The sequence below is a fragment of the Prorops nasuta genome, unplaced genomic scaffold (assembly GCF_024137725.1).
Source record: "Prorops nasuta isolate Cenicafe-Biocafe unplaced genomic scaffold, Cenicafe_Pnas_1.2 PNAS00012, whole genome shotgun sequence".
NCBI classification, from domain to species: Eukaryota; Metazoa; Arthropoda; class Insecta; order Hymenoptera; family Bethylidae; genus Prorops; species Prorops nasuta.
The window spans coordinates 7,310,665-7,324,061 of record NW_027116809.1 but is presented as its reverse complement, the minus strand read 5'-3'; the positions used below and the strand labels follow the sequence as shown (position 1 = coordinate 7,324,061).

General features: G+C 28.9%; 2 protein-coding genes across 4 annotated transcripts; one reads left to right on the top strand and one right to left on the bottom strand.

Annotated features, from left to right (window-relative positions):
• Positions 1–266: 266 nt before the first annotated feature.
• Positions 267–3,938, top strand: LOC136777806 (uncharacterized). Of its 3 annotated transcripts, XM_066734395.1 has the most exons (6): positions 267–972; positions 1,129–1,343; positions 2,206–2,412; positions 2,497–2,860; positions 2,938–3,135; positions 3,495–3,938. In XM_066734395.1, the coding sequence occupies exons 2-6, from the start codon at positions 1,309–1,311 to the stop codon at positions 3,936–3,938; spliced, it is 1,248 nt and encodes a 415-aa protein (XP_066590492.1). In that variant the 5' UTR covers positions 267–972; positions 1,129–1,308. The 3 variants fall into 3 exon arrangements, 2 of the variants coding, with proteins under 2 accessions (XP_066590492.1, XP_066590490.1); XR_010823312.1 differs by lacking the exon at positions 2,497–2,860 and having other exon boundaries at positions 267–1,343; positions 3,495–3,596; XM_066734393.1 differs by lacking the exons at positions 267–972; positions 1,129–1,343 and having other exon boundaries at positions 2,083–2,412.
• Positions 3,939–10,981: 7,043 nt separating this feature from the next.
• On the bottom strand, positions 10,982–12,216 carry LOC136777909 (putative nuclease HARBI1). Its single transcript, XM_066734488.1, has 3 exons — positions 12,179–12,216; positions 11,589–11,856; positions 10,982–11,515 (listed from the first exon to the last, which is right to left on the bottom strand). Exons 1-3 carry the CDS (start codon positions 12,199–12,201, stop codon positions 10,982–10,984), a joined length of 825 nt encoding a protein of 274 aa, XP_066590585.1. The 5' UTR covers positions 12,202–12,216.
• Positions 12,217–13,397: the final 1,181 nt, after the last annotated feature.

Sequence of the window (13,397 nt, the reverse complement as noted above, 5' to 3'; positions counted from 1 at the left end):
AAAATCATATCTATATCTAATTAAAGTAAACTAAAGTAGTATTGAGCCGACTGTAGCATAAAACAATCAATCAATCACAATGAAAGAGTCATCGCTATTCCCATTGTGATTGGTTCATTCCTTGCCTAGTGGGGACGGCGACACTTTACCACCCGTGAGCAGGAATTTAATTATTTGAGGTTGGCAGCACTAAGGCTTGAAACCTTTTATTCAAGATACGCTCTCGTATAAATTTGCTGTGCGCTCTAAGCATATGCTGCGTGTATGTGTGTGTAAACTGTACTACAGTATATTTCTCCACTGCCGGATTGCAATTTAGAACAAGCTAGTGAGTGTGACAAATAAATAAAAAATGTCATGTAGCAGAAGGATAGATTATAATAAAAAAGAATTTGTTGATTAATTACACAAAACAACAACAAGATAATAAATTATATGGAATTTTTATACACAGAAATATAATACCAGATAAGTTATTGTGTATTTTTATTTTTCTGCATGAATAAATTAGTATGGAAGTATAAGAGAGAAAAATTCTTTGTTAAAATGTAGATTTTACTTTGCAGGTTATTCTAAATGAATGTTGGACTTTCCTCAATTATGTGTAAGCAAGAGTAAACTGCAGCGATACCTTTAACAGTTAATGGATAAGCGTAACTGAGGTTAACGATAAGAAACTGGATTATAAATTCAAGTGTCAGAGCTTTTGATGATTATGCTGAGTATTTTACGTAGAAAAATAATTGTTATTTGTGTATGAGTTTCAGTCCATTTAAGTAATACTGTGGACTTAAAATTAGTAAGAAATGTGTAATCTGGTTAATGTAATATAATATATAAATTAGTGTAAAATTTCTATTGGCACACGTCTCAAGTTTCATATAATTCTATATATTTTGACTGTCAATTCTAAATTTTTATTTGGATACATATATAATTACAGATTATGACTTGCATCTAACTGACTTGACCGTTGAGTAAAATAATTATTAACCTTAAGTCTTACAAAATACATTTCACTCTCTACATTCTTACGAATTTTTATGATTTTAATTAGAGGCTCGTCCCTCAATTCATTACTCTATTGCAATATAATTTAATATACTATATGGTTATTATATTTTTCAGATTTTGTAAACTGACAGCTGTTTGAAAAATATAAAGTTCTATCTTTACAAGACTATATTGAATATACTATAGAAATAGAATTTCAAATAAATTGTATATGATGCAGAAGCTACAAAAAGATGAAATAATAAAGGAACGGTGTAACATACGTTTTAATCAATTTATTTATCCTCTCTATTTATGACAATAAATTCAATTTCTCCATCATTTAGCAGGTATTGGTTTTTTATTAATATCAATTTTTCTATTACCTTCTCTGATGAGTATCTATCTATAATAAATAATGGAGCTTAAATATGTATAGCATGAACTTACTTTTAAGCTATAAATTTATACATTTTTTAAAGTTGAATATTAATCATTTTTGCACAATATCTTTCATATTTTAAAAAATACCAATTTCTTATTATCTTTAATATTGAGCTTATTATATTATGGATAATTTTGGATATATTAAATGCATCGTTAATTAAGTGCTAAATAACTTTACATTTATAAGCTTTTTTATTTATATAAAATAAGAATATGAAAAGAAAGGTTTTGATAAATGTGTACTAAAAATTAAAATAATATACTGATTTTATGAAAGTTTGTAAATTTTATCATTTCTTCATGTGGTTAATAAAGCCATATGTAATATTTAAAACTTCTTAGTTTCTTTTTATTATATTTGTGTTTATTTTATATGAAAGTAATAAATGTTTTCACATTTCAACACGCAACGGGTGGCAACGTTCACGCAAAAATCTTGTTTGGCAGGTCTTCACGCACATACACATACATGCAAATATTTATTTATACATGATTGTTTGTCAAAACAAATTTTACGCTTAGACGTTACATATTAGTTTTAGATCTAATTAGAAATTAACAGTTCTTAGATATTTGTGAAAAGCATTTAAACACTTCATATAAAGTATGAGTGCAAATAAGAAGGAAAGAAACTTATGGATTTTTAATGACTTCAGATACTTCATTAAAAAAAGCACAAATGATAAATTGTACTGATTATATATATAGAAGGGTTAGATTATTTTATATTTTTGTAGATTCTTTTGAAAATATTTTTCTTTTCAGATATTTGTACTGTATAAAATATAAAGAGCTCAATTGCAAAGCTAATGGACGTTTTTATAATAATGAATTTCATCCATCTGACATACTTCATAACCATGAGCCCAATATTATAAACAATAAGAAGTCTGTATTTTATAAAAAAATGAAAGAATCAGCAAAAATTAATGGAACGAAGCCTAAACAAATTTATAATTTCGTTGTTATGAAGTAAGTATACACATATAATTATATATCATAAAATGATCATTTTTCTCGTTTTTGTAATAAATATTTAAATAATTTCTGGGTTAGTAATCAAGAAATTGAAGCTGAAACCTCGTTTACCACCTGCAGGCGAACGCTTCAGCGTTATATTAAAAAGATTAGTGATAAATCAAATATTATTTTAAAGGAAAATAATCTTAATAACTTAGCAAAATATATAACCAAAGAACAAACAAATTCAGATAAAATTAAATTAAATACAAAAGTACTAAGAAACGATGCTACAAACATATTAAATATAGTATTTTATGATTTCAATTTTATACAAAGTATACTGCAATCTGCAGAAAGTATGTTTATCGATGGAACATTCAAAGCAATACCTAATTTGAAAGACAAAAACATACAATTACTGACTATTTTAATTTCAATAAATGAATATCCAAATAAAGTAAAACATTTATTATTAATTGTATTATTTTTTGTAAAAAGGCTGCAGATTTTTAATTACTTTACTTTCTCATTTAGGCTATTCCGTGTTTTTGGATTCTCATGAAGAACAGACGCACACTGGATTATTTAGAGACATTTGAATACTTAAAACATGATTTTACTACTCTCAAACCAAAATTAATAATGCTTGACTATGAACAAGCTATGTCAAATGCCATACAAATAGCTTATCCTAGTGTAGAAATTACACATTGCTTTTTCCATTTTTCACAAGTAAGTTTGTGAGTTATATTACTAACATATTTTCTATATATATGTGTGTATCTAAATAGTGAATCAGTTTAAACGATATATTTTTTTTGTAGCCTGCGCTAGCACTTCCCATAGAGGACACATTATTTTAAAGCTCATATTTAATATCATTTCGAAACGCAGATGACTAAAAAATGACTTAATAATAAGACTTTAAAACAATATGCACTGTATGGGAGTGTGATGAAATTACTAATCCAACAATATTAGAAAAGCAGTTTACGTTTCACGATACGTTTCTGAGATTATATATAATGAAGTCTAATATCTACTATATTTGTTCATCTCATATTAAACTCTTCATTATTATTTATTTTAAGGCATTAATTAAGAAGGCCCAAAAACTTAAAATAATAAGTAAAACCAAGAATAAATTGTTATACCCAGAAAGATTTTTAATTATAAGAAAATTAACATTGCTAGCTTTATTGCCACCTGCTTATGTAAGAGGTGTATTTCAACAATTGAAAAAAGATATACAGTCCCAATTTGGAATGTTTTTTGAAAAGTATTTAAAATATTATGAAAACTTTTGGATTAACGAGGTTGAACCCCACAAATTTTCAGTTTTCAAATTGATTAATAGAACTAATAATTACTCAGAATCATATAATAGAAAATTACATGCAAATTTAGGAAAAAAACCAAACATAAATTCCTTTATCAGTGAGTATATACAGTATTTTATAAACTATCAAAATGTAGAAAGATTTAAAAAAGCTTATCTCTTTTCTGTCTTTAAATTATGTTTTGTAAAAAAGTGATGGAAAAAATCTGGCATATATAGCTGTTGACAGTTTCTAACACTGCAGTTTCTAAAATTATATAAGAATTAATTGGTAACATCCGTATTTCTAAAAAAAACCGAATTGCCTTGGAATAATAAAAATGATATTACCCACATTTTTAAAAATAACGAAATTTAATGACAACGATCGTTTCTTTCATTTCCCTTATATAGAGAAAACACCTCAAAAGATTAGTTATATAGTTGTAGATCACTGACGATGTCTTACAATGTGAGTTCTTAAAGTTACAAATATCTCCGACTTTCTTTTAACTTCTTTCTTCTTCTCTTACAGAAATAAGTCTTCTTTTTTCTATTGTTTTGCGTAAATATTTTACCTATAAAATATATAATTTTCAATACTACTGTTTTAATTTAAAAATACTAATTTAGGTTTTATACAAATGTTAGTAAAGGAAACTAATATTGAAATCATGCAAATGAAAACTAATATATATAGGCCACGAGAGAAAAAATCTAAAACAATAGATTTCAATAATGATATCCAAGAATTTTATTCCAAAATAGACAAAGTTGCTAATAACAAAGAAAGAGACTCACAGATACTAAATTTACTTGATACATTTGGAAGCATTAAAGAATTAAAAAAACAAGAAAAACTGAATATATCAAAAAGTTTGGTAAACATGGGCAGACGAGAGCAGGAAGTTCAAATTAAAGAAAATACTAATATTCCCTTTATAGATATAGATAGATACTCATCAGAGAAGGTAATAGAAAAATTGATATTAATAAAAAACCAATACCTGCTAAATGATGGAGAAATTGAATTTATTGTCATAAATAGAGAGGATAAATAAATTGATTAAAACGTATGTTACACCGTTCCTTTATTATTTCATCTTTTTGTAGCTTCTGCATCATATACAATTTATTTGAAATTCTATTTCTATAGTATATTCAATATAGTCTTGTAAAGATAGAACTTTATATTTTTCAAACAGCTGTCAGTTTACAAAATCTGAAAAATATAATAACCATATAGTATATTAAATTATATTGCAATAGAGTAATGAATTGAGGGACGAGCCTCTAATTAAAATCATAAAAATTCGTAAGAATGTAGAGAGTGAAATGTATTTTGTAAGACTTAAGGTTAATAATTATTTTACTCAACGGTCAAGTCAGTTAGATGCAAGTCATAATCTGTAATTATATATGTATCCAAATAAAAATTTAGAATTGACAGTCAAAATATATAGAATTATATGAAACTTGAGACGTGTGCCAATAGAAATTTTACACTAATTTATATATTATATTACATTAACCAGATTACACATTTCTTACTAATTTTAAGTCCACAGTATTACTTAAATGGACTGAAACTCATACACAAATAACAATTATTTTTCTACGTAAAATACTCAGCATAATCATCAAAAGCTCTGACACTTGAATTTATAATCCAGTTTCTTATCGTTAACCTCAGTTACGCTTATCCATTAACTGTTAAAGGTATCGCTGCAGTTTACTCTTGCTTACACATAATTGAGGAAAGTCCAACATTCATTTAGAATAACCTGCAAAGTAAAATCTACATTTTAACAAAGAATTTTTCTCTCTTATACTTCCATACTAATTTATTCATGCAGAAAAATAAAAATACACAATAACTTATCTGGTATTATATTTCTGTGTATAAAAATTCCATATAATTTATTATCTTGTTGTTGTTTTGTGTAATTAATCAACAAATTCTTTTTTATTATAATCTATCCTTCTGCTACATGACATTTTTTATTTATTTGTCACACTCACTAGCTTGTTCTAAATTGCAATCCGGCAGTGGAGAAATATACTGTAGTACAGTTTACACACACATACACGCAGCATATGCTTAGAGCGCACAGCAAATTTATACGAGAGCGTATCTTGAATAAAAGGTTTCAAGCCTTAGTGCTGCCAACCTCAAATAATTAAATTCCTGCTCACGGGTGGTAAAGTGTCGCCGTCCCGCCTAGTGAATAAGGCGCCCTTAATCTAAGGAGCTCCTTAAGGACCGACTATGAATACGGCCGTTATAGTACAGGACTTTTCGACTTAGTTTATGCTCAAGAATATATGGTTAAAATTAAAAGCATCATTGCTGATACACCCTGTATATTGACTCGAAGATGGTAAGTACTTCCTGACGCTATATTGTACCTGAAATATTTATTTTATACTTCGAATTGGTATTATGCTTTTCCGTTAGCTTTCGAAATATTTAGGGGAGAGTGGGGCAAAATGATCACTCGGGGTAAAATGATCGCTGAGGGTTTTATAGAAACTATTGATACTATTCATTTAAACATTAACCCATTAACGTCCAAAATGTCAAAATTTCTTGCACGTTTTCAAAGTGATTTTTTCCTATGTAATTGGCGTTGAAAAAATTCTTGAACCACATATTCTGATGTAAAATTGCATGCTCTTTCAGAATCCGTTGCCAGAATCATGATAAAACTCACAGGAAAAGAGATATGCTCGATTGAAACATAAAAAAACACCTAAATTTTCGAAAAAAAAAATTTTTAGGATTTTTTTTCGAAGTGTTACAGTGAAGATATCACCTTGCGACCGTGATCAAAGGTGATCATGGGAGTTGAAGTTTGACAGGGAATTTTTTTGTTGACCTTGAACTATCGCTTCTTTACACAATGGCGGAAAAACCGAATTTTTTTTTTTCAATCTTCATCAACTTTTTTCTCGAAATCTATGGTCTTTAGAAAAAAATTCATAAAAACAAAAATGCCTTAGAATCGCTCGAGGAACATTCTCAAATTTTTTCAGAAGTTTTTGAGACAATTTTTGAAAATTCCATTTCACAAGTTTCCCGGAAAATCAAAAATTGTCTCAAAAACTTCTGAAAAAATTTGAGAATGTTCCTCGAGCGATTGTAAGGCATTTTTGTTTTTATGAATTTTTTTCTAAAGACCATAGATTTCGAGAAAAAAGTTGATGAAGATTGAAAAAAAAAAATTCGTTTTTTCCGCCATTGTGTAAAGAAGCGATGGTTCAAGGTCAACAAAAAAATTCCCTGTTAAACTTCAACTCCCATGATCACCTTTGATCACGGTCGCAAGGTGATATCTTCACCGTAACACTTGGAAAAAAAATCCTAAAAATTTTTTTTTTCGAAAATTTAGGTGTTTTTTATGTTTCAATCGAGCATATCTCTTTTCCTGTGAGTTTTATCATGATTCTGGCAACGGATTCTGAAAGAGCATGCAATTTTACATCAGAATATGTGGTTCAAGAATTTTTTCAACGCCAATTACATAGGAAAAAATCACTTTGAAAACGTGCAAGAAATTTTGACATTTTGGACGTTAATGGGTTAATCAATATTAAAATATAAACTTCTAAATACACAATAATATAATATTGTAATGTCAATTTTTAATACGTAAAAAATTGTTAGCGGCATTTATGTTTTTCATCATTTTTCTGTAAGATAAGCGGTTTTTGAATCATATAGGAAATAAATGTGGGGATACTTTTCAAATCGCAAAATTGGGTAAATCGTAATAGGTATTAACTTTTATTTCCTCTTAAAATTAATTTAAAATCGGCTTTGGTAAAATTTTAAGATTCGATGAAAGATGCGCAGCTCATTTTGGGCAAATCGATCCCAGTGGATTCATTTGTAAGAAGCAGCCGGTGCTCAAAAAGTAGTAACGATGATGACAACGAATGTATTTTTCATACAACAAACAGTTTAAAAACGAGACTTATTGAGAAGATTGGATCCAGTGTACTTTTTTCACGCTTTTTGCGCTTTAAGCGATTATTATACTTGAATAACACGTTTTCTTTTCATAAAATTCAGAATGTTAGCACTAAAATATGCTTTCTACTTTTTTATAGAAAGTATTATAGCTTTTGTCTATCGTATCTATAAATATGAATTCATTATTTTAAATTATTCGGCATGGGATCAATTTGCCCCACTGTCACCTACAACTTAATTTTTGTCTATTTTTCACCCTTCGACGGCGATATTTTCAATAATTTTGCGTGTTGAACGTCAAACATATAGCAAAAATGATATATAGGTGCTAGCTAATAAATGATAAATATAAGAAATAAAATATTTTTTCTCATAAATTGTTATAAATTTAAAAAATGTATTCTATTTGATTTTTTTACATTCAATATAATTGTTTAAATTTTCTGTAACATTAATTTTTAATGTATATATATAAATACTTAGAAGACTGGGTCCGATAAGACTGATAGATTATTTTTAAACTTTACCTAAATTGACCGTAATTAATAAGAATTAATCAAATAGCTTAATCAAATTATTGAATGATTTGATACTATAGTAAAAAAATATATCAAAGAATGCCTGAAAAAACAAGAGTAAACAAAAATATTATTCAAATGGGCATCAAATTCTAAAGAAGCGCAATAACGCCATCTACGTAGTGCTGCCAATTATGGCTGCGTTCCGTTATTACTGCATGTACTGGAAGTTTACTGCAAGTATACTTCAAATCGTTCCGAAATAGCTTGCAGTAAGCTTCCAGTATACTGTAAATGTCCTAGGGAAATTCATGACGTCATTAATTTTACGTCATTTCCTACTGCAATTACTGTACTCAGCGAGGTGAGGTAAATGCAGTAAAAGCGTAAAGTCATAAAATAAAATGGCGTTGGAAACCGGCACTGATGAACTGATTTTTATAAATCAAGAAACTAACGAGGAAATAAGAATAACTGTTGATAAAAAAACTGCCACGAAAGCAAATTCTGGTATGTTATATTTTATATGAAAATCGTTTCTAGCCATTCATATAATTTTTTTTGACATTTTAATATTTGTCCAATTCATATAGATTTCAGATTTGCCAATAGTTTGTATGAAAAATACGTTTTACAAAGAAATCAATTGAATGAAGAATTGGTAGATGATCCCGAGCTTCTGGGTGATAATCTTCTCACAACTGCTGAAATTATTAACACTGAAAGTGCCAGTCGTAAGTATCAGCTTTTATACATTTGTGTAAATATTGTTTAATCGCATAATAATCTAATCATTTCTAGATACAGTTACGGATCAACATATATGGTCAGATACTGAAACTAAATTATTATTAATAATTTATAAAGAAAATAAAGATAAAAAGATTACAGTAAAAAATTTACTTAAGTTAATTTCTTCAAAATTAAATGAGAGAGGCTATCAAATTGGTCCAGAAAAATGTAATACTAAATTACAAGCTTTGAAGAGGTCTTTCAAGAAAGTGAAAGATCACAACAAGAAGTCTGGTAATGATCGGAAAACTTGTAAATATTATGAGGTAAGAATATATTTTCATAGAATTTAATTTATTTGCTTAAATACTAAAATGTTAAATAATATAAATGAATATATTCAGATGCTACAAGAAATTTTTGAGGGGGAGCCATGGATCGAACCTATTGCAGTTGCAGGAACCTCTGTAGAGGATGATAAAGAAAATGGAGGTATAATTTATTACATATTTTTTATCTAATAATAAATATATATATATATCTAACCGTATGAAGATATGTTGAAAAAATGGTTTAATTCAATTTTTCATGGCATTCATGTATAGAAAATGGTGTCAATGATTTCATTGTAAATTCTACTTGTTCTCAGATTAAGTAAATGCTATCAACATAGTATATATATTTACACATATCTTATATCAATTAATGAATAATGTTTTTTAAGAACCCCCGAAGAAAAAGACAAAAAATAATATTTTGCAATTGTTACTGGAAGAAAAAAAGTTGAGCAGACAAGATGCAAATAAAAGGCATGAAGAAAAAATGAAACAATTTAATAAATTGCAATATTTGTTGGGAAACATTACTAAAGAGGTATAAAACAGAAAGTATTATTCTTTTATAATTTTTAAGATTTTTGAACTAACCTATATAAATAAACTAATATGAAAAGATCAGATGATTTTTTGACAGAAACTAAATGAAATATATATATAATAACTGATTAATGTTTTGTTTCCAGAAACGTGTACAAAGAGAAACTGAAACTGCAATTGATTCTAGTTAAAACGTTACTGGCTAAATTCAACTAATAATATAAGGCCTTCTGTGGCTTTATGTTTCATTTTTCCTCATTTCCATTTATTAAACTGAGAAGGTTGAGTGTTTTGTAGATGTGTCAAGTAATGCTTCTGTCATTCCTGCAATTGTATTTAATGGCAGGAACTAATTTACCTCATTTGCTGCCATGGTAAGATTTTCCTTTTCAAATAATAGATAATCATCTACAAAACCTGTATCATATTTAATTCTTATAGATCTATAATACTCGAAGCTGTAAAAAATCTAAAAGTTCTGAAAAGAACTATAGAAAAACTTGATTAATGAGAAATCTATATGAAAAGTGGCTTAATAAAATAACAATAAGAATTAAGATAATTACGAAAATTTATATATCTTTTAGTGATACAAAAATATAATTTTTTAATAAAGTTAAAGTTCAAAATATTTTCAAAATATAATAATTATTATCCTGCCAGTATTTTCACCTATTTTGTAAGTTTATTATACTATCATTATGTAAAAGATGTTGCCTCTGTTGCAAATTTTTATTTTAAAAACACGTACAAATTAAAATAGTAAAAAGTGATAAAAATAGAATAGATTGAAAGGCAAAATGGTAAACATTTTATTATTTAAGAAAAAGTAAATCTTGTATGATTGAGGAGTAAAACTAATGGGTAAGATTGTCTTTACACTGATGGAAGGAACAGAATATAACATCAACTATTTATTTTTATAAAAACAGACTCTTCAGTTATCAAGCAGCTGGTTTCTGAATGTCTAACTAAGTTAGCTGAACATATTTTTTTATTAATACTTTAAAATGAAAATACATTATCGCAGCTTAGTTTGTGTCAAATGTTGGATAAAATAATGCATGTGTTTGTCAAGTCTCACATGCGATGTGAGAATTCTCATGGAAATTTTAGGTTAAAATGTAATAAAGATAATTAAAATGTGAAAAATAAAAGCTTATATTTCATTATTCAGAAAATACATGATAGCATTTCGTTTATCTATTCCTTCAGATTTTAATAGGTTAACATTACTCGTGTTAACATTTGATTGAATTTCTTCTCTAGCTTCGTTAACAAGAATAGGAATATTAATGATATCATTTTTTAATACACAAATATTGTGTAAAATGCAGCAAGCTATGATATATCGAGGAATAAGATCTGTCCTTGTCATAGGAAGTTTGTCTAAAATACTTCTGAATCTTCCTTTTAAGAGACCAAAACTTCTTTCGATTATCATTCTTGATGATGAGAGTATCGTATTAAATTTTATTTGCTGCTGCGATAGATGGCCATTATCCTTAAATGGTACCATTACAAATTTTTGTATTTCATATGCAGCATCCCTAAGGAGGTGACTATTCTCTACAAAGTTCTCGTCACTGTACATATCTATAATATTTGATAGTCGGAAAACGCGCATATCGTGAACAGATCCAACTTCTCCACAATATACATGAATAAATTCGAGATTTTCATTGCAAACAGCCTAAAAATGTTAAAATGAATGTAAACAGATTGTTAACAAAAAACAGTCAGCCAAGAAAAAGTAAATAAGTTACCTGTAGTTGCAAAGAGTGGTAACCTTTTCTGTTGACATAAGCCTCAGAGTTTACTTTCGGAGCAGCAATCTTTATGTGGGTGCCATCTATTGCCCCTATTACTTTAGGAAACCCATATTCATTTTTAATTTTATTCATTGTAATTTTAGCTTTTTCTATTGAGGGCCACTTAATAAATGTGTGTAGGTAACTATAGATAGCATTTGTCACTCTTCGCACAGATCTCCAAGCAGTTGCTTTACCTACCCCAAATCTATCACTGACACACCTGTAACATAAACTAAATAAAATAATATGATATTCCTTAATATTTATTACTTATTACTTATAAGTTAATTAATCTTCATCGTATATGCAAGGAGCACCACACTAATTAGTTTTCGTTTTAAAGTTTCCTTGTAAAAAGCAAATAATTGTCATGTTCAAAGCATTGAGATTCAGAATCTGGACATGATTTGTGGAAGTTTTCGCACATTGTAATGCATCTCTTTCACAAAGAAAATTTTGAAACAAATATTAGTTAGCTAGGCTGTGTGATACATCTCAACTATCATGTGTATAATAAAGGTTAATAATATATACAAAATTACCTAAATGAATTAGGAGTTGCCATGAGCCATAATGCCAAAAGCAATTGCTTTTCTGGTAAAAGCGAATGCCGTCCATATCTTGTTGACTTTCTTTCTAAGTGGGGTGTCAAAAGTTCATTTAAAAATGAAAATGTGCTTCGCGTTATTCTACAACAAAAGGTTTTCAGGATTTATTTTATACTATACTTAAAGAATTTATTGAATTTATAAATGTGCTTGCTAAAACTTACCGAAAATGAGACTTAAAATCAGCATCAGAATAATTACAGACTATACGATGAAAATAATTTGTAACTTTTATTCTTGGAACACGAATAATGCTTGTGGTCGCAAGAAACACTTCATCATCATCACTACAATTTTCGTCAGAATCTGTACCTAATTCTGATATCATTAAGTTAATTATGGATAAAATTGATTCTTCCCTTTCCATCTTTTTATTTAAAAAAGAGCAGTTTTATAGATCTGACTTTAAATCTAAGCAAATATGTATAAGTATAGCAGACTTGTAAATATATGTAAGAAGGGTTCTTACTTCTTACGATTCTTACTGCAAGTATACTAAAATCCGTTCCGTTTTAATTGTTAAGCAGTATACTCGCAGTACAAAGTAATAACGGAACGCTGTTTGCAGTATACTGTAATGACGTCACTGTTACTAGAGATTTACTGTACTGAGTACTGGCAGTAATAACGGAACGCAGCCTATATTGCTCAGGATTTTAGGTTGGCTAAAGATTGCCTTCGAGCCTAGGGTGACAATCCTAGTGGGAAACAGGGGGGTGACACTGCCGTATTAAGAAGTGGGGCCTGGGGCCGTGATTGCAGCGCCACCTAGGAACTATGAGATTTTTTGGAGGAACTAACCCAGGGCTCGGAAGTCGGAACGGCTTGCAACTTTCGGCTGATTTCCAAGCTCTATCCTTATTCCCCTCCACCAAGTCACGTGGGCTCGCCAGACACTGGCTCGCACACCAGTGTTGCCAGAAAGTAGACCGTCGGTCTACAGAATTTCCCCCTCCACTTACGACCACAAATGCAGGCTCGTTTGCGTGAGCCATCCCCGCTTCTACCGCTGCTCGATGGTCACGAGCACAAGCGAAGCGTCCATACATGTGTCAACTAGCTTCGCTCGCTCTCGGCTATCCTCGAATTAAAAAGAGAGCGGAGATACTTTCTCGGACCTCTCTCTCTTTCTCGCTGTTAGCCGTCTAGCAGA

Bases quoted from the DNA above. Each gene is read 5' to 3' on its own strand.
- LOC136777806 (XM_066734393.1), top strand. From the start codon at position 2,087: ATGACTTCAGATACTTCATTAAAAAAAGCACAAATGATAAATTGTACT. The intron at 2,413-2,496 runs GTAAGTATACAC...TTTCTGGGTTAG, and splicing joins TATAATTTCGTTGTTATGAA to TAATCAAGAAATTGAAGCTG. The intron at 2,861-2,937 runs GTAAAACATTTA...TTTCTCATTTAG, and splicing joins TAAATGAATATCCAAATAAA to GCTATTCCGTGTTTTTGGAT.
- LOC136777909 (XM_066734488.1), bottom strand. From the start codon at position 12,201: ATGGCAACTCCTAATTCATTTAG. The intron at 11,857-12,178 runs GTAATTTTGTAT...TTTATGTTACAG, and splicing joins GCAACTCCTAATTCATTTAG to GTGTGTCAGTGATAGATTTG. The intron at 11,516-11,588 runs GTAACTTATTTA...TAACATTTTTAG, and splicing joins ACCACTCTTTGCAACTACAG to GCTGTTTGCAATGAAAATCT.